The following is a 27041-nucleotide window of genomic DNA, read 5'->3' on the forward strand; positions in this document are numbered from 1 at the left end:
ACTATTATTCCAATGGGGTTTTTACTCATGAAACACATTTTTCAATAACCACCCTAATCAGAGAATAGACTATCCATAAGATCATGGAAATCGAGAAGATCCCTTCCCAGCTCACAAGGCAGCGACTACATAGAGCATCTTGGAAGTGAACCTTGGTGGGTGACTGAATTGCCATATTTTCCAGTCAGTGTGTGCCTAACCTGAGCTGCTGTGATGTGGTGAGGGATTACAGCCCTATAGTGGTTGAAGGGATACTGCAGTGAATGATTTGTTTCCAAGTATAGCATAAAGGAAACTGTTCTTCAATCTCAGTTTTCTACACAGTTAACTCCCTCAGTAAAATCATCATAACCACCTTTTGAAAAAAAAAAAGTTAACAGTTTTAAACTATTGTTGGTGGCCAACAACATTTTTTGCATTCCTGCAAATAAATTGTTTTATACTGTAAAATGGAGGTGAGTGTAACTTATTTTTGTAATAAAGTTTTTGATTTCTATCTGTGTCTTCCTCTTTGGATAAAAATAATCTCCATGTGTGTGTGTGTGTGTTTTTTTTTTATCACGCTGTTAAAAATGCAAAACTTGAACATTTTCATTATTTTCTTGGTAATGTGCGCCGTCACTGCTATTGCTAGTGTGAATTAGAACTTGGCGATGGTGCGTTTAAAAACAGTAATAATTTTTATCCATGATTTGACTGAAATAACTCACCAGTTGACTACAAGACATAAATTTCAAGCTGATTTGCAATCATGTGGTTGAGATGATTTATTCCGTTGTGAAATTGAACATTTATACTTTTTATTTGAAAATTTCTCAGGTCTACACACTTATTGTAGCTTTACAAATATGACTGAAAGCCCCATTAGTAAAGAAATCGTGAAATTAAATCTGCATTTGACCCGTCCCAGTGGGAAGCTGCAGCAATGGCTGCGCTCGGGAGCTACTTGGCGGTTCAACCCTCCTACAGAATCCCCGAGTCGAGCGGGAAGCCTGGCTCCCATTCTGAAATTCTTGGTATAATTTGAACGACCTCCCAGTCCCAGGTGGATACTAGGCCACCGAGAAGGGTTATTTTGGGTGTTGATGGGTGAATTGGATCACCCCGACTCGGCAGGTTATCCAATACATAATGCAAAACACGCGTTTTTTGCTTTTTTGAGTTGTGCTAAAATTGTGGGCAGCACCAGTGGCGCTACTAGCTAGTAGCAATGACACAGTAGAAAATGCCTTTTTTTCCAGATAATAAACACGAATTTGCCACATTTGCTGTGAGAAACCCCAGAATTACGCGACAGCAGCTTCTGCTCGGGGCGCAGCAGCGGAGGTGACATCACGAATATCCAGCGTTGATATCAGCCAGAAGTAATCGTTGCCCCTCAGTGGACACGGCGATGACAGCAAGAGCACCGCACCGCAGCCATTATAGCCCCAAACCCCGATCTTTGCTAGTTTTTCCGAACGTCTGTGGTTCAACGATGCGGTGTGATCATCTGTAATCCACCGAACAGCTGCAAACAGCCACCACGCCTGTCCGAAGCCAACGGAACTGACTTTTGGACCTTTTTTCTGTGACTTCGTGATGGACTCCAGTGGAAATCCACCAGAAATATCAAAACATCGCCTGTGACTGTACGTTCTCTACCTGATCAATACGTTAAACTCACAAAATGCGCTGGATTGTAGCCCGATTTGTCTCCTGTTTGATCGCTCTGCTGTCTGTTGTTTATTATCAGTGATATGAAGTAAGCTAACAGCCGAGGATGGTGTGCGTCAGAGCTTTTCTGCGGATGATAAGGCAGAGGATGAAGCTGGATCGGGTCAGAGAGTTGGGTCGACAGTATCCCGTCTTCTGCTTTCTGCTGCTGGTCTTACTGCTGTCCACTCTGCTTTTAAACAGGTAGGTTGATCAATGCGTGTCACAGAGCAAACAAAAACAAGCTGCAACATTTCCAATCCATGTGCTTTCAGACATATTCACATTATCATGGTGTTTTGGTCCTTCCTGGCTGGAGTTGTCACCTTTTACTGCTCGTTAGGACCCGAGTCCCTGCTGCCTAACATCTTGGTCTCGATGAAACCAAAAACAAAGGTAGGTAGCAAACAACAACAACAACCTGATGCATTACAGACATCATGTAGCTCTACAGCTTTGGGTTCATTGGAGGAGCTAACTTCCCTTTTCAGTCATTTCTGCAGGAGCTGTTCCCACAGGGCCATAGCTGTGCAGTTTGTGGAAAAATAAAGTGCAAACGCCACAGGTGAGTTGACAGGATAAACGATTAATCCCAGCAGATATATAAATTGATTTAAAATAATTGGTCTGTGAACTCGCTTATTCTGGGTCGGGCCACGGGGGTGGGAGCCAAAGCAGAGAGACCCAGACTTCCCTCTCCCCATTTACTTGGGCCAGCTCCTCCGGGGCAATCCCAAGGCCTACCCTGGCCAGCCGAGAGACACGGTCCCTTTAGGTCTTCTCCCGGTTGGACATACCCAGAAAATCTCATCAGGGAGGCTCCCAGAAGGCATCCTAACAAGGTGCCTGAGCCACCTCAAGTGGCTCCTCTCAATGTGGAGGAGCAGCAGATCTACTCTGAGCCCCTCCCGGATGACCGAGCTTCTCACCCTGTCTCTAAGGGAGAGCCCAGACACCCTGTAGAGAAAAACATTTTTGGTCACTTGTATCCGTGATCTCATTCTTTCGGTCACCACCCAAAGCTCGCGACCATAGATGAGAGTTGGAACATAGATCAACCGGTAAATTGAGAGTTTTGCCTTCTGGCTCAGCGCTCTGCACCTTGGCAGATCCGTACAATGCCCGCATCACTGCAGACGCAGCACTAATCCGCCTGTCAATCTCATGCTCCATCTTTCCCTCACTCGTTAACAAGACCCCGAGATACTTAAACTCCTCCACTTGAGGCAGGACCTCATCCCTGACCCGGGGAAGGCATTCTACCCTTTTCCGACTCAAGACCATGGTCTCAGATTTGGAGGAGCTGATTCTCATCCCAGCTGCTTCACACTTGACTACTCCAGTGAGAGCCGTAAATCACGTTCTGATGAAGCCAACAGGACCACATCATCAGAGACTCAATCCTTAGGCCACCAAAGTGGATCCCCTCAACACCTTGGCTGCGCCAGGAAATCCTGTCTTTAAAATTATGAACAGAATCGGTGACAAAGGGCAGCCTTGGTGGACTCCAACTCTCACCGGAAATGAGCCTGAATTACTGCCGGCAATGCATACTAAGTTCTGACACCGGCTTACAGGGATCTAACAGCCCGTGTCAGAGGGCCTGGTACCACATACTCCTGGAGTACCCCCCCCCCCCCCACACACACACACACACACACAGGGCCCCCCCGAGGGTGGTGAACCTCTTCTCCAAATCCACAAAACACAAGTAGATTGCATCACTTGGTTCTTTTTCCAACACAGCAAAAGAGTCGTTTTGCCTCATTTTTGCTGACGTTTCGGCTAACGCGCTATCCTTCCTCACAGCTTGCCGCTCTTGTCGGCGTCACTTCCTTCTCCGTTTATCCTCGGGCAGCAGAGGACGGTGTCGCCGTCCGCTGCCCATGCTCCCCTCTCCTTTGCCGTGTTGGAAAACAACCAACTTCTAAAATCACGCAACTCTTTCAACGTCATATTCACGGTAGTGGGGTGGTCTTTCAAGTTAGCATTAGCTCCAGGTTGCTGCTCTTCTTCCATGTTACTGCTAGCTTGTGACGAAGCATGTTCTTCCACTTCACTGCGTTCTCTTAAAGCGATTTTCTTGGATTTCCTGGGCATTTTTGTTGCAAAAAAATAATACCCAACACTTTCAGTCTATGTTTTTTAGGTTTTGAGTTCGATACGTTGGGAAAACGAGTAATAAAAGTCGGGAGCGTTTGCTTTAGGCAGCCATCATTCGACCCGCCAGACCGGAAGCCCCTCGGCCGATATTGATATTGATGCTGACATATTGTCCGTCCCTAATTTTTAGGTCAGTTGGGTCACAGCTGTTCAAAAAGAAAAAAATATGAGAAATTGATACTGGTCTCTAAATCCTGAATTGGTGCATCTCTAATTGTAACAAATCTTTATCGATACGCATTTTTACAATATTTCATGCAGGGAATAAATAAACAGGCTTTAATGCTGCTTTTAATTAACAATACTGTTTTTTTTAGACCGACCTTGTTACTGGAAAACTATCAGCCCTGGCTTGATTTGAAAATTTCCTCCAAGGTGGATGCTTCTCTTTCAGAGGTAATGCATAACCATATTCAACACAAATACACCTATTAAATCATTAATCCATGTCATTTCCTGTTTGAATAGATCCTGGAGCTTGTTTTGGAAAACTTTGTCCATCCGTGGTATAGGTAAGCTGCTTCTTTAGTTGGTTTTTATTCATATTTTGATGGAATGGTGATTGATTTACAACATGATGGAACGTATTCTTTCAGAGAAATCACAGATGATGAAGCGTTCGTGGATGAGCTGAGGGTGACTTTACGATTCATCGCGGCTGTGTTGGTTCGCCGAACCCAGAAGGTTAAGACTGTTAAGACTTAACGACAGAAAAATCCTCGAGTCGAGTAAATGTTCATCAGTACGTCTCTTTCTTTAGGTGGATGTGGCTTCAGTCATCACACTAAAGCTTCTCAAAGTTTCCATGAAGCACATTGAGATCATCAGCAAGGCGAGGCAGAAAGGTGCGGCTGATTTTATCCCCGAGTTGGATTCCGATTGTTACAGAAGAATCCTTTTAACCGTGTTTTCTGGAGCAGTGAAGAATGCAGAGTGTCTTCAACAAGCGGCCCTGGAAGAGTACGGTCCTGATCTCCACGTGGCTCTTCGCAGTCGCAGAGATGAGCTCCTCTACCTCAGAAATCTGACCGAGATGCTTTTTCCTTACATCCTGCCTCCCAAAGCTGCAGAGTGCAGGTAACTAACAGCTGCAGCAGGAAAATATGAGACAAAACAAGTGTTTTCATTTGTGCACCGCTGAAGGAGAGCATTACTGACACCAGACAGAAAAATACCTTTAATGGGGGGTTTCCATTACCTGAACATTAGGGTAAATTTAGCGAGGGGGAAATTGACCAGGAGATCCGAAGGCCTGGTCGCCGCAGCTGTCGTGTCTCCATTTACAGTTTGGCCCGTGCTAAAGCGCCAGCGCGTCGCGACCGCCGCGTTGTGAGTAGGGCTGAGACGATAATCACTAAATCGTACGATAGATGAAAATGAACTCCATAGTTCTTCCAGCCTTGAACTGTCGGTCTTTGTCAGACACGTGACCTGCATGTCAACCACACCCCCTTAGCGCTGTTTTACATGTATGACTCACATTGCTAGGGGAAGCTGAAGTTGAAGCAGAACAAGAGTCAGAAGGATGGATTAAGGACGAACGCATAAAACTGTGAAGGAGGCTAAAGATCGGTACTTTCAGAAATTGTCCACAATCGGTAACGTAGATCTCTACGACCTCAAAGGAAACAAGTGGAACTCAGACGTCTCATTACTGCCAAAAATATTTCACCTAAGTTAAATAAAGGTTGAATAGTTTCATTCTATAGGTGTACTTGCATTATTAGGATATATTAGCATTACATAAGTGGTTATTTTGGTCTCGATAATGTTGGTTATCGTCAGTAATTTGTTGGCAATATATCATCCAGCTAAGTTTGTTATCGTCCCAGGCCTAGTTGTGGCTTGTGTTATAGATTGGTACAAAACGTGCCAACCACTCGTGTTTTCCTAAATGCCGGTTCTCCGCCCCGTATGCATTTCCTATTTCCTGCTAAGCTGATGTCATTTCTGACGGCATTACAACCACTCGGCGGCGTTCCCACCCACCCACCAACTGCACCGGGCCTTTTACCGGGCCACTCCAAGTACCTACCCCCGGTACCCAGAAGGTTCCTGAAAACGGCCATTCGGCCAAGTGGAGACACACGCATGTGGGGATGTTCCTGTAAATTTACCCTGATGTTCCGGTAACGGAAACACACCTATTATCTAATTTCCTGCTTCTTTTTACCTTCCTTCCTCCCAGATCTCTTTCTCTCCTGATAAGGGAAGTCTTGGCTGGTTCTGTCTTCCTTCCTTCAATGGACTACTTGGCTGACCCTGTGAGTGTGGACAGTGTTAAGGACAGATAGTGAGAACTGTTCCTCCCTGAAGCCTCTCTGCTGCTTCTTGTTCTTGAGAGAATAAACCGTAACTATACTCTGGATGATCTTGATGTGAGCCTTTAAGATGGACTTATCTTTCTTTTTCCCGGTTTCAGGACACAGTGAATCATTTAATTTTAATATTTATTGACAGTTCTCCAGTAAGTATATTTCCTTGAACTTTAAATGTGATATTGCAGATTAAATGTCATTTGTGGACAGAAGAGAGATTGTTTTTTTTCTCTCTCCAGCCTGAAGATGCCACAGAACCTGCTTCAACACTGGTCCCGTTTCTACACAAGTACTCTGATTCCCGCAACAAAAAGCCCTCGGTAAGCGAATTTATTCATGAAATTATAAATAACTCATGTCCTGAAGGCTACAAGCATGCCGCCTCCTACTCAATAAGCAGGCTGGTGCTGTGTGGGATAATTTTAAGCAAAATAAACACTTAGCTTTTTTCTTACTCTAGGTTCTGAAGTTGGAGTTAAAGGAAATTAGAGAACAGCAAGATCTTCTTTTTCGTTTTATGAACTTCCTGAAACAAGAGGGAGCCGTCCACGTGCTCCAGTTCTGTCTTGCAGTTGGTGAGTATGTCTTGTTTGATTCTGGTCTAGTAAAAATAAAAGTTTTGGCCTTCTGTCACCCTTTTTGTCTGCAATAACAAACCAGCCCCAATGTCTTTTCTAACTTCTCAGAGGAGTTCAACGACAGGATTTTGTGCCCAGAGCTGTCAGACTCGGAGAAGATGATGCTACACGAAGAAGTGAAGAAGATCTATGAGACCTACTGCTTGGACGAGAGCATTGACAAGATCCGCTTTGACCCATTTATAGTGGAAGAGATACGAAACAGTACGTAAAACCTGAATCAAACTGCGCCCGTCTTAATCAGTATGTAAAAAAGACAGTGGAACTTTAATCGGAGTAATTTTCATCTTTCTTTTGCAGAAAGACAAACCAAACTGATAGTCTGAGCTTTTTATGTTTGCTTAAAGGTGCAATAAGTAAGAATTTTCCTGTAAAATATTCACAAAACACTCTGTTAGTCTGGCAGGCCATCCTATATATGTAAATATATAGTCTGGCCACGACCCATTAAAACAACACATTCATGGGGCGACATCTACGGTTGTCATTTAAAATTTCTTCTTGCGCAATTGGACTGCGCTAGGACCATTCAGATCAACAGACAACATGACGTATTAATAGCTAATCAGTCAAAAGGGCAGCCTGCCATACAGAAAAAGAAGTAAATGTATCGTTTTACAAAGAAATGACTTAAGTGCTTCTCTGGTCATTTCTCGAAGACATGCTCAAGTCTAAATCCTCTGAAGTTGTTTCAAACAAGCGCTGTTCCTGCGCCGACGCCGTCTTTGTTGTTTTCCTGCAGCCCAGCTCTAGTGCTAAGCCCGTCCAATAGGACGCTGTGATTGGAAGGACACAAACTTGATGGGACCTGCTGATGGTACAATGGAACATGGCTAGACCGATATCTTTTGCCACTGCTACGGTTGGTCTAGATTTGTGGTTTAACACCAGCCGGCAAAAAGCACCATAGTTGTGGACAAAATATTAACCAGTAACCGGAGTGACTCAGAAGTTATTTTTGCACCCCTGAGAAGCCAGTGTATCTTTTTGTTTTACTTTAAAATCAGGTAAAGAAAGCTAGAGGCTAACGAAGAGCTAGCAACGCTACCGGTGAGTTAGGAGCATAGTGGGAACTGGGAACAGCCATGAAACTCACGAAAGCGGAGTGGGGTGGGAGTGGACACCTTTTGTCGTAGTATATGGGCTGCAGTACCCACGTTTGACCATAAGATAGCATTCTTACTTCGTGCCCCTTTTCATTATACTAAAGCATTAAAATCAGGCATTTGGAACAACAGCATTAAAACATTAGTATCTCATCATGCCCTTGTCCTACTTTGATTATCTCACTTTGAAAGATAATCACAAAGTGATTCAGAACGGCTACTTAAACTCTTTAACTGGTCAGAAAGTGTGAAGATCTCAAATCCAATCCTCACCCTAACATTTTAAATCCATTCCCATTTAAGTAAAAATGCAACAATGTTCCTAAGTATTCCTTTTTTCAGTTGCCGAGGGCCCGTACGCAGATGTGGTGAAACTTCAGACCATGAGGTGTCTGTTTGAAGCGTACGAGCACGTCCTTTCTCTCCTGGAAAACGTTTTCACTCCCATGTTCTGCCACAGCGATGAGGTTTGTGTCCACAGCAACTTAATAGCAATAATTACATTTGTATTGAATTTGCTTGCATCATAAATCTTACAAAAAAATTACATTTTCGTCATTATTTTCTCACATTTTCATGTGATCATTGTTACACGATTGGCGCTTAAAATATGATCGTGATCGTCGAATTTACAGCTTATTTGGAGCAGGATGACTCAGCTGTTCTCTGATTTGTCCAACCACCATCAGCCGTGTCATCAACACCAGAAGTAGCTAATAAGCGGTCTCTGGCCTAATGCCAAGCTGCCAAGCCCAATTTCACCCCTCAGAGGCTAAAACTGGGTGGACTGGAGTGCTGCTTCGATCCAGCAGACCGCTTCCCTGCTTGTGGAATATAATATATTGCTGTTTGTTCCTGATCCGAAATAAAGGACTCAATCATTATTTAGGCATTTAAAAAGACACTATGCAACTTTTTTCATATTTTAAAATAATTTTCTTGAGCCAGTGTGTGCTAAAATGACTTATTACAGGGTAATGAAAGGCCACCCAGTCCCGATTGCCCCCTTGTGGCCAGAAAATTCCACTTGCAACTTCAGCGTGACGGTCCGGTCTGTTTGAGCTTCTCCTGTAGAAACAAACGAAGGCTGGGGAAATATTTAGCTGTTAGATTAAGGTGCTAAAGACGATTGCACAGCGAGGAGATAGATTTTGCTTTCGGTTCTACAAACGGACACTAGGGGGTGCCAAAAGCAAACCAAAACTCCCAGGTCTTCCTTTAAAATAGTTTTCTTATGAAATTTATTTCTCATTTCATCTTAGAAAAACTTCAAATTTAAAACTGTTATGTCTTTTTGCAGTATTTTCGCCAGCTTCTAAGAGGGGCTGAGTCCCCCACCAGGAACTCCAAGATGAGCAGGTACGTTTGGTTTTGGAACAATCAAAAAGCTTAGCGTGAAAAAAAAAAAACTCAATCTAACACATTTTTTCCAGACAAGATTATAATTTCTGTCACATCAAATGGACTTTAGCATTAGTTGTTTTGTAAAAAGTCACATTTCATTGTCACCAATGGCTCTCTAGCTTCAGGGCAGCCCAAGCCTATGCAGTATAATGAAAAAGGAAAGATTATAAAACTAAAAAGAGATCAAGGAGGATTTATTGTGCTTCCTATCTTGGGGTGTGGTGTGTATCTGGACCCTTCCACTAACCCATTGTGAATATTATTCCAGAACTAGCCTCAGTTTGGATGACATCCGGTGAGTATGAGGCATTAGTGTGCTGATTAACTCTGTGACTGGCTTAGCAGAGCTGCACGCAAGATGCACCTCATCCGTGCCTAAAGAGGGCCACCTATGGCCTTCATTAATAAATCCTCTGAATCTGGGTCTGTTAGACGAGCGCAGGTTTGGAAAATGAAACCTAAATGCAGAGAAAGCAAGATTAGGAGTTTATTTGGGGAATGTTGCAACCATTGCATGAGTCATCAGTAGCTGGATGTATAGCTATGGGTTTGTGCTTTTATTTTGGTTATAAAGGCTTCCAGAGCAACGTTTATACTTTTAATAGGACTGATTTTACTGGTGCATTTGTCCCATCTAAGAGCTAACACGCCCTCAGATCTGTGACTGAAACTCCACTCAGCCTGTTTGGCCTCCTCTTACTCCATCTCTGTCTGGCCACCACCACGCCGTGTCTGTATGTCCATTCTGACTTTCCTCTCCCGCCACTCACCCATGGGGGACGCCACCCTGTCCTGGTCATAGCTTCTGGGACTGGAGCCCCGAGTCCCCGTCCTCTCTCTGCACCGCCTCCGGCAGCTCTTCACCTGCATCTTTTAACTCCCTCCATGCCCAGTTCACAAACTTCCCATACGGCTCGCAACCCCACCGCCACTCATCGCCCAAGTAAGTCAGGGTCCATCTATGTGTCACAGTGAAGTGTGATGTCATGCTGACCATTATGGGTCCCAGTTTGACCCCAGTCCCAAGCAGATACCTGCATGGTAGGCCGAATGCATGGATACGTGTTTTTTTTATCCACTTGTGATCCACCTTTGATGTGATTTGTTACTTTTAACAAAGCAGTGACTCTTCTGCATACGGAGGTTTTGTCATCTAACAACTGAGAACCTGTGAGGTTTACGTTAATATATTTGCATTTGTTAAAATTCACTCACAATATCAGTATTCACTGCTTTGTGCTGCTTTTGGTGTCATCCATGGCGGTGCTTTACCATTGTCCTCATCAGACGACTGCAGTCATGCAACACAGTGTGCTGCTGCTGCTTCTTTATGCCTCCTTCTCCGCCAGTCTAAAAGCTGCATGACATCTGCTGTAATCATTTACATCTTCTCCATCAGCCGTTGCTCAGTGTGCTTCCTGTTTGGACTGCAGGAACACGTCTAAGAGGGGCGAGTCCTTTGGGATCAGTCGCATTGGCAGTAAGATCAAAGGAGTGTTCAAGAGCACAACAATGGAGGGAGCCATGCTCCCGTCCTACGGGCTGGTGGAAGGAGAGGATGATATGGTGAGACCAGAAGCCATTTCTAGAGCTTTAAAGGGCTTTTTATGATGTGGGTCATTTATGTGTTTGACAGAGAAACATTCTTTTCTTTAAATCTACTTGCAAAAGAAGCATCAAACCTCTTTAGTCCTTTGTGCCACTCCGGTCACCACCACATGGGGGCATTTATGAGTCGAAAAAGTAGTGGTGAAGAGGGAGCTGAGCCAGAAAGCCAGGCTCTCGATTTACCGGTCGATCTACGTCCCAATCCTCACCTATGGTCATGAGCTTTGGGTAATGACCGAAAGAACGAGATCGCCGATACAAGCGGCCAAAATGAGTTTCCTCCGTAGGGTGGCCGGGCTCAGCCTTAGAGATAGGGTGAGGAGCTCGGACATTCGGAAGGGACTCGTTTGGGCATCTGGTCAGGATGCCTCCTGGACGCCTCCCTGGGGAGGTGTTTCGGGCATGTCCTGCCGGCAGGAGGCCCCCGGGTCGACCCAGGACAGTTGGAGAGGTTACATCTCCAGTGTGGTCCGGGAACGCCTTGGGGTCCTGCCGGGGAGAGGACGGTCAGAAGCTCCCTAGTTGGGATGCTGCCCCTGCGACCCGGACCCGGATAAGCAAAGGAAGACGACGACGTTGTTATTCTGGTTGAAGTTACAGTGCATTTATTTTGGAGAATCGTCTCAGTGAAGCACGGTGTTGGCAGTATCATGCAGTGGTCTTAGTTCTCACAGTGATTAATTCTAGTCCCATATCTTCATCTTTCTTTTTCCTTTGTTCAAGGTGGAGGAAGCCATGATGGTGCTGGAGGACGACTCCCCCATGGAGGCGGTCTCCACCCCTAGCACCCCTCGGAACCTCTCAGCCTGGAGCATCACCATCCCGTACATCGATTTCTACGACGATGATGCAAAGAGGGAAAGGATTCCAGTTTTTTGCATTGACGTGGAGCGCAACGATCGGAAAGCAGGTTGATTTTTTCTTTATTCCTCACGGAAAGACTTCCAGAGAGCTTGGCCTGCTTCTGTGCAAGTTTTTGATTTCTAATTGAACTTATCAGTAAAAAAAAAAGACCCTAAATGTTTGTTTTTCCTGCAGTGGGACACGAGACGGAGCACTGGTCTGTGTACAGAAGGTACCTGGAGTTCTATGTGCTTGAATCAAAACTCACCGAGTTTCATGGTAGGTTAAAATAGAAGGCTGGTGGCCTTGTTGCATCCTTTTGAAGTCGCACCATTTGTCTGTTGAAATAAAAATGAATTTATTGTTTTATTGATATAATTTTTAAACATTTTTGTTACCCACTGTAGGATCATTTCCAGATGCACAGCTGCCTTCAAAGAGAATAATCGGTCCCAAGAATTATGAGTTTCTCACATCAAAGCGGGAGGACTTCCAAGAGTACCTTCAGGTAGATCTCTGACGACTCGATACGAACTCCCAAAACTAAAATGAAGATGTTAAAGGTGCAATAATTAAGAATTTTAAAGTGAAATAATCACAAAATAATCTAGGCCAAACCGGGATGTGGTCTTTGTTTACAAACTGTTCTGCCTCCTCCATACTTCCTGTTATGTGTCAAATGCAAGCCCGCTGGGTTGCCATGTCTGTGCCGGTAAATGCTGCTGCATCGGCATTTGTACCGTAATTTCCGAACTATAAGGCACACCTTAATATATAAGCCGCATGTGTTTTCGCTCTCGTTCTGTCTCTCGTGCTGCATTTGAGCTCACGTGGTTTGTTTTGCTGTCGTTTCCTGGAGCGAACTGTTTGTCTTGCGTGAACTATCTTACTCTTGCGCTTCCTTGATCGTGTGCCCCTGGCAGAGGTGGAAAGTAACGAATTACATTTACTCACATTACTGTAATTGAGTAGCTTTTTTGTGTATTTATACTTTTGAAGTCGTTTTGAAAATCTGTACTTTTACTTTTACTTGAGTACGTTTTTTAAAAAGAATTGTAATTCGCTACATTTTAAATCATATTCGTTACTGAGTAAAAATAAATCGTAGACTTAATAAATTAAAAATATTGCGTGTAGCAGCGGCGGAATAGAAAGAGACGCCTGCATGAGCGCCGTGTCTAAACCGTGGGGGGTGTACAGTTTAGATAACGAGGACAAACAGCCATTTTTACCGCAGTTTTGCTCAAAAACATCAGTTCAGTCCCTGTGATCCACTCGCTGTTTACCTCCTCTCTCCCTCCTCTCCTGTGGGTTGGAACCCGCACCATCGCGCACCGGTGTTACGTCATCGGAATTCTGCTCGGTTCGGCAACCAGACTCGGTTCCGTGTTTGAAATGTGTTTCCTTACCGCTCCCTACCGTTTAGTGCCCATAACAAGCGGATTCTCAGCGCTTTGCTCATAAAACAGAAGACCTGCAGGCCTCTGTGAGATAAAACATCCTTATACTGTTCATGTGTAAACATTGTGCTCCCTCCCTGTGTCTGAACTCAGAAGATGCTCCTTGATGCCACAGATATGTGATGATTTAGCTTGTTTATTTATTTTACTCCAGAATAAGAGATTAAATTATTACTAAAGCAGTTCAGTGTAGTTAAATTAGTCATTTAAATGATTCTAACATGCTGCAGTGTGTGTGTGTGTGTGTGTGTGTGTGTGTGTGTGTGTGTGTGTGTGTGTGTGTGTGTGTGTTACACATATAGGACTGCATGAGACGCTGGTTTCATCAAATCCATGCATCTTATTTCTTGGTTGAAGTAATAGTGAACAAATAACTTGTATTTCATAAATAATGACGTCTCAATAGTGTCTAAGATAATGTTTTATCTTATATTGTACCTATCTGTGGTCTGGGAGGTGTAACCTATCATGACACAAGCCTTTTAAAACATGTTAAAGTGTTACAAGAGGAGATAAATGCATGAATTTAAAGTTCATGTTTGGAGACCAACCTTCACAGTGTGGAGGCTCACGCTGGTGAGGAGACACCATTAGTTCTAGTAACACCTGGGCTCCCAAGGCCTGTTCTGACAGGATGGACGTTACGGGACCCTTAAGGATTCCAGTTGGATTATTGGAGGATTATTTAGGAGGACTGGAATGAACACACTGATTTCTGTGGTGAAGGGTTAAATGAGTGAGTGAACCCACTACCAAGGATGAACTCTAACTTTAAAAATCAGAAAGGAGCTCTAGGATGGACACGAATAAAGGAACTGTAATGTAGAGGTAAAGTAGGGCAGGGCCAACGTTAGCAGCTGAAATGTTTGAATTTTATTTAGCTTGTTATGTTATTTGACAGGTTAGAGCACAGTCTCATGTTAGAATTTTGTCATGAAAACATTGAGATACCTCACATGCTGATGGGAGCTAAAAATATATATTTTTTCTCAAAATAAAGAATAATTTTAATCACAATTAAAATCTATAATTGTAGAAAAACCTCGTCCAATCAATGTGCACGTCCTGTTCTCACTGACTGGATAGAAATCCCTCCATCAAACTGTGTGTGTATGTGTGCGCGCCATCGACATATAAATATTGGACAAGGCTCCAATAACACATTTTTGAGGCTAAATGGGAGGTGGCCACCACCGCCATTTTGACCGTGTCACAGGTTCCGTCAAGCCCAGACAATTCCACAAAAGGGAAGAGAGGTGGAGCTGAGGGTGGGGCTGTAAGGCTGGGATCAACTGACGACACCCGGTCGAACTAGCTACAAGCTAACCTGAAGCTAAAGCGGAGGTGGGAGCTAAACTAACGGAGGTAGCAACCTAGCTACAATCGGAGTTAACTGTGCACAACACCAGAGCTTCTGAGTCAGAGATACGCCGAGCTGCGGGGAGGGGAGAACCGGGTGGAAAACATCGGTCTCCTGAGAGCTCCACAAGCCGATAGTCGGAACCCAGCTCCACCAACATGTTATATTTCAACCCATTTTCTAAAGTGCAGCATTATGTTAAATGCACTGGGTTTTACCCTATTACATTTAAATTTCATGGTTAAACAGTACATGTTAAAATCTAAGCTCAGCTCGGCAGTGACCTAAAATACATAAATATAATTTTACTTAACGAAAAAAATGAAGTGGAGACTCCTTGGACGCTCTATTAGTGCAATTAATGCCACAGCAAGTCATTTTGTCCAACAATTGCACAAAAAATATCCAAAAAAGAATACACACATACAGAGACTCAAAATCCCGGAGCAGTTTCCAAGCCAGACCGAGGCTCTACTGAGGCCTTTCCACGGAGCTAGCTCTGTGGTCATGTGGGTCTGATGCTCATTAATTATACAGAATTTTAGGCTTTTAATAAACTTAAACAGAAGAGTGAGAAAAAAAATTCACCCCCTTCAGAGTTGTCATGAGTGTAAACTAGATCATTTAAACAAAAAACATGTTTTGGTACCAGGCTGTAAACATGTTTATTTCTGCTGTGAAATTGGTATTTTTAACATGGGAGTCAATGAGGATTGGCTCGCTTCTGACACCAGCCCCCAGCGGATGAGGGTGGAACTGCAATTTTTGGTACTTCGGGGTTGGCCTCAATTTTTCACCCGCATTGTGGGGGCTTGGTGCGCGCGCACATACGAGCAAATTGCTAACTGGCGTTGTGATTTTGCACTACTTAGATGTAGCCATCCTTACGCTGACAAAAATTTAACTAAGTAACTTTTACTTTGAGTATATTTTATTTATACTTGAGTAAAAAAAATGATCAATATATTGGTACTCGTACTTGAGTAGGAAATTTTAGTACTCTTTCCACCTCTGGCCCCTGGTGACCATTAGCTGTAAAACATCCATAGATAAGCCGCACCATTGTTTAAGCCACAGGGTTCAAAGCAAGTTTAAAAAGTAGCGACTTATGATGTGGAAATTACAGCAATTTGACACCAGCAAAAAGTAGAAGCGTTGTGGAAAGAATGAAAGCCAGTAAAAGGAGCAACCCAGAAGCAAAACAAAGTGAAACATTTTTTGTTTTACTCAAATATTGATTAAAAAAAGCTCTAAAAAGATCTCAAGCTTCTTTTTTTCAGTTGCCAACAACTGGATATTACAATATTTATCTACTTATCAACTTAATGTGTATGACTCGTCTTCCCTTGTCATCTCTAATCTTCTGACGTAGAGCCGTAACTGGCAACAGCTGCTCAGAGTGGAATTGTTTGGATGAATGGACTACCATACCCAAAATGTAATTCTTACATCATCCACCTTTAAAATAAAATCAAACATCCAATGAGACAAACTCTCCAGAAAAAAATTAGAACGAGTGACCACCAGAGCATCAAAACTAATTGGAACGCCTCTCCCCTCCTTGGATCTGCTTCACCACAAAAGGACACTTCATCAAATCCTACCCTCTGGTAGACGATATAGGTCAATTGCTTCAAGAACAACCCTGTTTATGAACAGTTTTATTCCGACTGCCATAGGATTTCTAAATTACGAGGGTCGCTAAGCTTGTCTGATCTATCCATCCATCCATTTTCATCCGCTTATCCAGAGTGGGGTCGCGGGGGCAGTAGCCTAAGTTGGGAGGCCCAGACTTCCCTCTTCCCAGCCACTTGGGCCAGCTCCTCTGAGGAATTCCAAGGCGTTCCCTGGCCAGGTGAGAGACATAGACCCTCCAACGTGTCCTGGATCTACCTGTAGGTCTCCTCCCAGTTGGACGTGCCCGGAAAACCTCACCAGGGAGGCGTCCAGGAGGCATCCTGACCAGATGCCCGAGCCACCTCAACTGGCTCCTCTCGATGTGTAGGAGCAGCGGGTCTACTCCGATCCCCTCCCGGATGACTGAGCTTCTCACCCTCTCTAAGGGAGAGCCCAGCCACCCTGCAGAGAAAACTCATTTTGGCCGCTTGTATCCGTGATCTCGTTCTTTCGGTCACTACCCAAAGCTCACGACCATAGTTGAGGGTTGGAACGTAGATCGACCGGTAAATCAAGAGCTTCACCTTCTGACTCAGCTCTCTCTTCACCACAACAGACGGGTACAACGCCTGCATCACTGCAGATGCTTGTCTGATCTTCTACAGTATTGTGTGTTATGTGTCTTAAGTGTATTAACGGAACCACGCTCTGTTCAAACCATGTACTGACCGGCTTACTGTGTGGTCATTAAAGTAATCTGAAACTGAATCTGAAGTGTCTTCGTCTTCCTCCGCTTATCCGGGTCCGGGTCGCGGGGGCAGCATCCCAATTAGGGAGCTCCAGGCCGTCCTCTCCCCGGCTTTGTCCACCAGCTCCTCCGGCAGGACCCCAAGGCGTTCCCGGACCAGATTGGAGATGTAACCTCTCCAACGTGTCCTGGGTCGACCCGGGGGCCTTCTGCCGGCAGGACATGCCCGAAACACCTCCCCGGGGAGGCGTCTAGGAGGCATCCTGACCAGATGCCCAAACCACCTCAACTGGCTCCTTTCGATCCGGAGGAGCAGCGGTTCTACTCCGAGTCCCTCCCGAATGTCCGAGCTCCTCACCCTATCTCTAAGGCTGAGCCCGGCCACCCTACGGAGGAAACTCATTTCGGCCGCTTGTATCCGCGATCTCGTTCTTTCGGTCATTACCCAAAGCTCATGACCATAGGTGAGGATTGGGACGTAGATCGACCGGTAAATCGAGAGCCTGGCTTTCTGGCTCAGCTCCCTCTTCCCCACGACAGATCGGCTCAGCGTCCGCATCACTGCAGACGCCGAACCAATCCGCCTGTCGATCTCCCGATCCCTCCTACCCTCACTCGTGAACAAGACCCCGAGATACTTAAACTCCTCCACTTGAGGTAGGACCTCTCCCCCGACCCGGAGGTGGCAAGCCACCCTTTTCCGGTCGAGAACCATGGTCTCAGATTTGGAGGTGCTGATCCTCATCCCAGCCGCTTCACATTCGGCCGCGAACCTACCCAGCAAGAGCTGAAGGTCAGAGCTGAATCTGAAGTGTTCTAAATTAATTTAAATTTCAACTCAAGTTCAAAAAGAAGGAAGTTGAAATTGATCTAAATCTGATTCTGATAAATCTTCCTGATTCCATAAATTATTCCTGAAAGCAAGCTGAGGTGCAACATTTCAGCCGGAGGATGTTCACTCTCTTCTATTGTTGAGGAACAAGTTGTTAAAACTACATCACAACTCCACCGTTATCTCAGCGTTTTAAAAAATATGGTTTGTTTTGAGCATCCCATGTTAGATGGCTCAAGTTTTCAGAACAAAATATAAAACGATAAAACAAAAAAAACTTTGAAAGCCATAACGACAAACACACACCTCTGCAAATTGAAATAGCTGTGTAACTATAAAATATTATGCAGAAGTGAGTCTGCATTGGTCAAAACCTCATTGGGGTTGCTGCCTTTAACTGCAGTTCCAGCATCTGTCTCCATGACAACCCCAGTAACTCAACGTTTCTGCTTATGTGCACCTTTAACAGAAACTCCTGCAGCACCCGGAGCTGAGTAACAGCCAGCTGCTGGCCGACTTCCTGTCTCCTCACAGCATGGAGTCTCAGTTCCTGGACAAGATGCTACCTGACGTGAACCTCGGTATTAAAACAGATGCTCTCTGAACTTTATATGGAAAGTGTGACGAAGATAAATGAGATGAATTGCCCTTGAACTGCTTAACACGCCAAACATCATGCTAACCTCTACTTGTACTATGAAGATGTATCTGTGTGTAGGAGAGCCATACATCACTCAGATTACATGTCTGCTTTTTTACAGGGAAAATTATTAAGTCGGTGCCAAGTAAACTGATAAAAGAGGTGAGGAATGTGTTCATACAGACTGTTTGTCTTTTTCTTTTTACATCTCACTTTTTTTGTTTAAATATATCCATAATTTAAAGAGATGATGCGCTTTTATTCAGAAAGGACAGCATCTGGAGCCGTTCATCCAGTCCTTCTTCAACTCCTGTGAGTCTCCTAAACCCAAACCAAGTCGGCCCGAGCTCACAATCCTGAGCCCCACCTCAGAAAACGATAAAAAGGTCGGTAGTACAAATTTCTCCTTCATGCATGTTTACACCCAACAAGTGTTGCATTTAGTTGTTTTCTTTGCAGCACAAAACTTTCTGCAGAATTATAGGTCTTTGTCAAATTTTTGATGCATTTGAAGGCAACAAAATATTTCATTCATCGCGTTTCTTTTGCAACCGACCAGACGGTCAGAATTTGTCCCGTTTTTGGTGGTTAAAATAGTTTGTTACAATCAAACAAAAGCAAAAAAAGAATTTTGACGTTATCAGAAAAAATGTTGTCTTCTCCAGCTTTTTAATGACCTCTTCAAAAACAACGCCAACCGTTCAGAGATGACGGAGAAGCGTCACAACCAGAACTACTTCATGGAGATGATCACTGTTGAAGGGGTGTATGACTACCTAATGTATGTGGGTAAGTCAGTGTTGCTGTTTTTTCTGTTCACATAAAATATTCCTACATCTGATTTATTAAAGAAAAAACACATTTGCTGTAAAGCTGAATGTAACAAGCTGTAGCAGCTGCAGATAAAACCAACGTTTTATTATTAGCTGAAAAGAAGGACTTATTTCCTCCTTTCTGTACTTAAAATGTGAGCAAACGTTCATGCATAACTTAAATGTTAAAACAGAAAATAGAAATAGTCGGAAATGTTTTGTTTTTGTGCTTAAAAATGTTACTTTTTTTTCTCTTTTCTATCTTTAACCCAACACCAAAGAGTTTTTAACACTTTAAGCCTTATGATTTCAAACTGGTTTTGGTGATTCTTGAGCCAGAAACTTGAGAAACTTCCCATTGGACAGCACTCCATTTAAAAGATCGTCGCTCCATCCATCCATCCATCCATCCATCCATTCATCCATTCATCCATTCATTCATTCATTCATTCATTCATTCATTCATTCATTCATTCATCCATCCATCCATTCATCCATTCATTCATTCATTCATTCATTCATTCATTCATTCATTCATTCATTCATCCATCCATCCATTCATTCATTCATTCATTCATTCATTCATTCATTCATTCATTCATTCATTATCGGCCGCTTATTCAGAGTCAGGTCGCGGAGGCAGCAGCCTAAGCAGAGAGGCCCAGACTTCCCTCTCTCCAGCCACTTGGGCCAGCTCCTCCAGGGAAATCTCAAGGCATTCCCTGGCCAGATGAGAAACATATGGGCCATTCCCATCTGTATCGGGTCGGCCCGGGCCGGGTAGCGTAGGTTGTTTACATATCTGGGTGGCCTGGTATTTTTCCGGGCCAACCAAGGCTCATTCTCAGCCCTCTTCTCGAGGGGTCTGCTTCAGGCCGACCAGGGCCAACACACCCACTGCTGACAGCAAATTCACACCTTCCATTAGAGCAAGCCTCTGATTGGTGGGTAGAATCAGCCCACATGGGCTTAAGGCAAGGATGTGTGGAATCAACCGGGCCAGGCTGGGGCCGACTGGGGCTACCCGGCCCGGGCCGACCCGGTACAGATGGGAATGGCCCAATAGTCCTTCCAGGCGTGTCCTGGGTCTTCCTTTAGGTCTCCTCCCAGTTGGACGTGCACAGAAAACTTTACCAGGGAGGCTTTCAGGAGGCATCCTAACCAGATTCTTGAGCCATCTCAACTAGCTCCTCTCGATGTGGAGGAGCAGCGGGTCGACTCCGATCTATTCCCTTTTCTCTAAGGGAGAGCCCAGCCACCCTGCGGAGAAAACTAATTTGATTGTGACCATAGGTGAAGGTTAAAATGTATATCGACCAGTAAATCCAGAGCTTCGCCTTCCAGCTCAGCTCTAATCATGCATTCATTAAAACTTGAAAATGCAAACACCTTGTCTGACAACATCGTTATCTGCAAATTCTGCAAAAGCAAAAAAATATATCAAAATTTTGGACGACAGAAGATTTATCAAACCAAATAATTTCCAATTTCTTTTTTCCCTCCAATGTCAAAAGGTCGAGTTGTGTTTCATATCCCTGACTGGTTGCACCACCTGCTGATGGGGGGTAGGATCCTGTTTAAGAACACCCTGGAGGCCTACACAGACAATTGCATTCAATTCAAGCTGAACCAGGTGGTCCAGGAGCACCGACTAGTCTCACTCATCACCCTGCTCAGAGGTGCGCCAGGCTGCTGCTTTTGCTGCTGCTGAGTTTCTCTTCAGACACGTTTTCATTTGTAAAGGTCTGATCTTCCAGACACGGTTTTCTGTGAGAGCAGTTCCCCCCGCTCGGTCCAGGACAAACAGAGCAGAGCCAAGAGGACATTTGAGGAGATGATGAGCTATATTCCAGGTATTCAGATAGTTTTTTTTGTCACATGCTGCTATTCTAGGATGTTGAGGGGAAATTTAAGATCAACTTTTTTAACCCAGATGTTTTATCGAAATGTATCGGAGAAGAAGCCAAGTATGAAGGAGTTCGTCTGCTGTTTGACGGACTTCAGCAGCCAGTTCTCAACAAACAGGTCCAACACACACTAAACTTTTCACAACACACTACTTCCATTCCAGTAAAATTCAACTTATTTTTGAGAGGGTGCTCACTGCAGAACCACAAAGGCAGAGCTTCACCAGAAGGTGGAGCTGCACCAGAGTCAGCCCCGCCCATTCACGCAAACTCAGCCCAGCCCACTGACTTCTTCTGTTTTTGTTTTTTAACTTTATCGCAAACTAACCTGACCCATATGAATTACGGCTGTTACTAGTTTACAATTGTTAATGCTATGCTCCAAACATGCCTACAACAGCATTTTAGGCAGACTGCTTATAGTATGATCTCTGGTAGTCCAGTGGCATAATGGTCTGACTCAAGATTTGTTTTGCCTTCTGCTGACTCCGGTTCGACTCTCGGGGTTGGTAGTAATCTATTTTCTTTGTTTTGTTTTTTCTGAACAACCTTGAATGATATAAATTGGTATCAGGGTGTTGCCATGTTTATATAAATAAGCTTTGTGAATGCGTAAAAACATCCCAACGCTGTCATCAGCATAGAGTAGCACTTTACATTATATATAAAATAATGATAAATATGCCAATAATATAACCTAAAATAAATGATGTCCTAAATGTCTGCCTTGGGGAACACCACACGATCTATCAAGAGGCTCAGATCTACTTAACATCCACTGTAAAAACAGAACCACTGTAAAAACAGAACCAATCAATTTACTTAATTCTCATAAATTTGAGTTTCTGTATCGAAGATTATAATCATACCTGAAAAGTCTTGATGTGGTCGATCAGATGATTGTGTGTGTGTGTGGTTGGTTGGTTGGTTGGTGGTATTTTTTATTCAAACAACTTTTCCTAAAATTCCTGTCTATCCCACACTGATTTGTCTGCAAACTTCCATGTTTAGTTTCAATATTACTCACTTTAGTGACTTTTCTACTCCTCTGCTTTTTGCCTTCCTCAGCTGACGTATGTGCTGCTCGACATCGCCATTCAAGAACTTTTCCCTGAGCTAAACAAGGTAAACCCGTTTCTAAAATAAAGTTTTTCCATCAATGTTTAGTTTACCTTAAAGGCTGACTATGGAACATGGACAATCTGGCGATCCCTGGTGTTCAGAGGTGGTATTGCAACAACAGGACTTAATTTTCCAGCCGTTGGGATGTTAGGTCACTGCTGACAAATCATACAGGATAAGGACTAATTTCTACTAAGTTTATTTTACTACAGTATTTACCTGTATTTAGACCTCTTATGATGAATTATATAAGTGGAACCCGTATTCCCTCGCCCAGACATGGGTCACCGGGGCCCCCCTCTGGAGCCAGTCCTGGAGGTGGGGCACGTTGGAGAGCGCCTAGTGGCCGGGCTTTTACCCATGGAGCCCGGCCGGGCACAGCCCGAAGAGGAAACGTGGGTCCCCCTTCCCATGGGCTCACCACTTGTGAGAGGGGCCAAAGGGGTCAGGTGCAGTGTGTGACGGGTGGTAGTCGAGGGCGGGGACCTTGGCGGTCTGATCTTCGGCTACAGAAGCTGGCTCTTGGCACATGGAATACCACCTCTCTGGTGGGGAAGGAGCCTCAGTTGGTGTGTGAGATTGAGAGGTTCCGACTAGATATAGTCGGACTCACCTCAACGCATGGCTCTGGCTCTGGAACCAGTTTCCTTAAGAGCGGTTGGACTTTCTACCAACGCTTGTCCAGGTGGGGACGGTATGCTGCGGACCTCTACTCAGGACGTTGTGGATCGGTGGGCAGAATACTTCGAAGACCTCCTCAATCCCACCGACACGTCTTCCAGTGAGGAAGCAGAGTCTGGGGACTTTGAGTTGGCCTCTCAAATCTCTGGTGCTGAGGTCACTGAGGTGGTTTAAAAGCTCCTCTGTGGCAAGGCTCCAGGGGTGGATGAGATCTGCCCGGAGTTCCTTAAGGCTCTGGATGTTGTGGGGCTGTGTTGGCTGACACGGCTCTGCAATATCGCATGGACATCGGGGGCAGTCCCACTGGATTGGCAGACTGGGGTGGTGGTTCCCGTATTTAAAAAGGGGGACTGCAGGGTGTGTTCCAACTACAGGGAGATCACACTCCTGAGCCTTCCTGGTAAGGTCTATTCAGGGGTTCTGGAGAGAAGGGTCTGTCGGATTGTTGAACCTCAGATTCACGAGGAGCAATGTGGTTTTTGTCCTGGCCATGGAACACTGGACCAGCTCTATACCCTTAGGGGGATCCTGGAGGGTGCGTGGGAATTTGCCCAACCAGTCTACATGCGTTTCGTGGATTTGGAGAATGCGTTTGACCGTGTTCCTCGGGGGGCCCTGGGGGGGGGGGGGGGGGGTGTCTCTGGGAGTATGGGGTACCAGGCCCTCTGGTACGGGCTGTTAGGTCCCTTTATGACCGGTGTCAGACCTTGGTCTGCATTGCCGGCAGTAAGTCGGGCTCGTTCCCAGTGAGAGTTGGACTCCGCCAAGGCTGCCCTTTGTCACCGATTCTGTTCTGTTCAACTTTTATTGACAGGATTTCTAGGCACATCCAAGGTGTGGAGGGCATCTGTTTTGGTGGCCTGAGGATCACGTCTCTGCTTTTTGCCGATGATGTGGTCCTGAACGTGATCTTCAGCTTTCGCTGGAGCGGTTCGCAGCCGGGTGTGATGCAGCTGGGATGAGAATCAGCTCCTCTAAATCTGAGACCATGGTCTTGATTCGGAAAAGGGTAGAAGGCCTTCTCCGGGTCAGGGATGAGGTCCTACCTCAAGTGAAGGAGTTTAAGTATCTCGGGGTCTTGTTCACGAGTGAGGGAAAACTGGAGCGTGAGATCAATAGGCAGATTGGTACTGCATCTGCAGTGATGCGGGCGTTGTACCAGTCTGTCGTGGTGAAGAGAGAGCTGAGTCAGGAGGCGAAGCTCTCGATTTACCGGTCGATCTACGTTCCTACCCTCACCTATGGTCATGAGCTTTGGGTAGTGACCGAAAGAACGAGATCGCGGATACAAGCGGTCGAAATGGGTTTTCTCCGGAGGGTAGCTGGGCTCTCCCTTAGAGATAGGGTGAGAAGCTCGGTTATCCGGGAGGGGCTCGGAGTAGACCCGCTGCTCCTCCACATTGAGAGGAGCCAGTTGAGGTGGCTCGGGCATCTGGTCAGGATGCCTCCTGGACGCCTCCCTGGTGAGGTTTTCCGGGCACGTCGAACCGGGAGGAGACCTAAAGGTAGACCCAGGACACGTTGGAGGGACTATGTCTCTCACCTGGCCAGGGAACACCCCCAAAGGAGCTGGCCCAAGTGGCTGGGGAAAGGGAAGTCTGGGCCTCTCACCTTAGGCTACTACCCCCGTGACCCGACTTCGGATAAGCGGATGAAAATGGATGGATGGATGGATTTATCTGTTGAAAAATATAAATTTGGTCTTCTGGGCTCAGAACCAGCTGCTTGATTTGTCAAGTCCGCCATTTTACACAGTCCCGACCTCGCCTAGCTGAGTGGACCTATTAGTGCAATGGGGCCCTCTAGTGGCTGGTAGATGTAAACATAAACACAGTGTCGTGCTCAACAGAATAAAAAATAGATTTATTTATCTTTTTAAAAATTGCTTTATAAGGAGAAACTGTACACTCATCCTACACACTTCTGAATGTCCCGTGGAGGCATTATTATTTTTAATATAGCTTTTTATTAAAATGTTCCATATTCTAACTTTAATCCTGAGTTCATGCAGTTTTTATTCATTTAATTACTATACACTCAACTAAAGGATTATTAGGAATACCTGTTCAACTTCCCCTTAATGCAATTATCTAATCAACCAATCACATGGCAGTTGCTTCAATGCATTAAGGGGTGTGGTCCTGGCCAAGACCATCTGATGAACTCCAAGCAGAATCAGAATGGGAAAGAAAGGTGATAGAAGCAATTTTGGGCCACATTGTTGTTGGTGCCAGATGGGCCGGTCTGAGTATTTCACAATCTGCTCAGTTACAGGGATTTTCTCACACAACTATTTCTAGGATTAGAATGGTGTGTAATGGGAAAAACATCCAGTATGCAGCAGTCCTGTGGGCGAAAATGCCTTGTTGGTGCTAGAGGTCAGAGGGGAATGGGCCAACATTCAAGCTGATAGAAGAGCAACTTTGACTGGAATAACCAGTCGTTACAACCAAGGAATGCAGCAAAGCATTAGTGAAGCCACAACACGCACAACCTTGAGTTGGATGGGCTACAACAGTAGAAGACCCCATCGGGTACCACTCATCTCCACTACAAATAGGAAAGTTAGGCTACAATTTGCACGAGCTCACCAAGATTAGACAGTTGAAGACTGGAAAAATGTTGCCTGGTCTGATGCATCTCGATTTCTGTTGAGACATTCAGATGGTAGTCAGAAGTTGGCGTAAACCATCATGCCTTGTTACCACTGTGCAGGCTGGTGGTGGTGGTGTAATGGTGTGGGGGATGTTTTCTTGGCGCACTTTAGGTCCCTTAGTGCCAATTGGGCATGGTTTAAATGTCACGGGCTACCTGAGTGTTGTTTCTGACCATGTCCACCCCTTCATGACCACCATGTACCCAACCTCTGATGGCTACATCCAGCAGGATAATGCACCATGTCATAAAGCTCCAATCATTTCTAATTGGTTTCTTGAACATGACAGAGTTCACTGTACCACAACAGCCCCCACAGTCACCAGAGCTCAACTTGATAGAGCATCTTTGGGATGTGGTGGAACGAGAGCTTCATGCCCTGGATGTGCATCTCACAAATCTCCATCAACTGCAAGATGCTATCCTATCAATATGGGCCAACATTTCTAAAGAATGCTTTCAGCACCTTGTTGAATCAATGCCACGTAGAATTAAGGCAGTTCTGAAGGCGAAAAGGGGTCAAACACCATATTAGTATGGTGGTCCTAATAATCCTTTATGTGAGTGTAAATACTCCTAATTTCTATTACTAACTTTTTAGCTGATGAACTGTTTCTTTTTCTTCCAGCAGGCACAAAAGGAGACTTCTATGATGGCTCCGTGGATGTGAACGGGTCGTACTGTAGTGCTCTGGCATGAATTCTTCCTTAACTAAACCACTCTGGAACTAACACTCAGTTTTGGATTTATGCTCATAAAACAAAGAGCTCAGTATTTCTGTTCACTTCTGGAATAAATTGTCTTTAAATATATGTAATTGATATGTAAATAATCAATCGTCATACAATAAACAGCAGTGGGATTAATAATAAACCTGTTAAATACAGAAAAATATGTTGTTGTTTTTTAATAAAAGGTTAAAAATATCAATTGTTAGTAAGTGATTTGATTTTAAATTTTAAATAATTTATGCCATTTCCTTCTAATGCTTCAAATGACGTTCTGGAAAGTAGTTGGGTGTCTCTTTAAATTGTCGGAGTGATATAGTTTAGATGATCATAAAGGCAGTTCTTTGAAGAGCTTCTGTCTTTTTTTCTATTTGTGTTATCTCATTCTCCCAGAGGACACGGGTCACTGCAGAAGGTCTGGGACGGGCAGAGAGTCAGCAGCAACAAGCCAGCGCTTGGCGCGCGCGCACACACACACACACACACACACACACACACACACACACACACACACACACACACACACACACACACCAAATCCAAGATGCTTTTTGCAAATCCTAACCTGCAGAAACAGCTGAGTAATAGAGTCATCTAAACTGTATCAATGAGGATAGAAATCCTCCTGCAGATAATTCAGGTTGATTCTCCCTGATTTGTCTCTGTCATCTTGAAAATACCCTCACCCCACTAGATGAACATGT

At 44.7% G+C, this 27041-nt stretch overlaps 1 protein-coding gene across 5 annotated transcripts; it reads left to right on the top strand.

Annotated features, from left to right (window-relative positions):
- Positions 1-1359: 1359 nt before the first annotated feature.
- Positions 1360-26535, top strand: LOC107392256 (sorting nexin-14). Of its 5 annotated transcripts, none has more exons than XM_015969942.3 (31): positions 1360-1631; positions 1736-1899; positions 1971-2091; positions 2187-2260; positions 4176-4254; positions 4327-4370; positions 4455-4542; positions 4619-4703; positions 4779-4935; positions 6047-6122; positions 6281-6325; positions 6416-6496; positions 6637-6751; positions 6863-7018; positions 8263-8387; positions 9221-9279; positions 9593-9619; positions 10127-10267; positions 10758-10890; positions 11656-11842; positions 11971-12054; positions 12183-12283; positions 18262-18373; positions 18554-18594; positions 18699-18818; positions 19098-19221; positions 20759-20923; positions 21002-21097; positions 21178-21269; positions 22220-22276; positions 26238-26535. In XM_015969942.3, the coding sequence occupies exons 2-31, from the start codon at positions 1763-1765 to the stop codon at positions 26277-26279; spliced, it is 2964 nt and encodes a 987-aa protein (XP_015825428.1). In that variant the 5' UTR covers positions 1360-1631; positions 1736-1762; the 3' UTR covers positions 26280-26535. The 5 variants fall into 5 exon arrangements, with proteins under 5 accessions (XP_015825428.1, XP_054597613.1, XP_015825430.1 ...); XM_054741638.2 differs by having other exon boundaries at positions 26241-26535; XM_015969944.3 differs by lacking the exon at positions 10127-10267.
- Positions 26536-27041: the final 506 nt, after the last annotated feature.

The sequence above is a fragment of the Nothobranchius furzeri genome, chromosome 18, assembly GCF_043380555.1.
Source record: "Nothobranchius furzeri strain GRZ-AD chromosome 18, NfurGRZ-RIMD1, whole genome shotgun sequence".
Lineage (NCBI taxonomy): Eukaryota > Metazoa > Chordata > Actinopteri > Cyprinodontiformes > Nothobranchiidae > Nothobranchius > Nothobranchius furzeri.

What these genes read in the sequence shown, in the direction of transcription:
- LOC107392256 (XM_015969942.3), top strand. Translation starts at nt 1,763, where the DNA reads ATGGTGTGCGTCAGAGCTTTTCTGCGGATGATAAGGCAGAGGATGAAG. An exon ending in TCCACTCTGCTTTTAAACAG is followed by an intron (nt 1,900 to 1,970) that starts GTAGGTTGATCA and finishes ATGTGCTTTCAG; the next exon opens with ACATATTCACATTATCATGG. An exon ending in CAGCAAGGCGAGGCAGAAAG is followed by an intron (nt 4,704 to 4,778) that starts GTGCGGCTGATT and finishes TTTCTGGAGCAG; the next exon opens with TGAAGAATGCAGAGTGTCTT.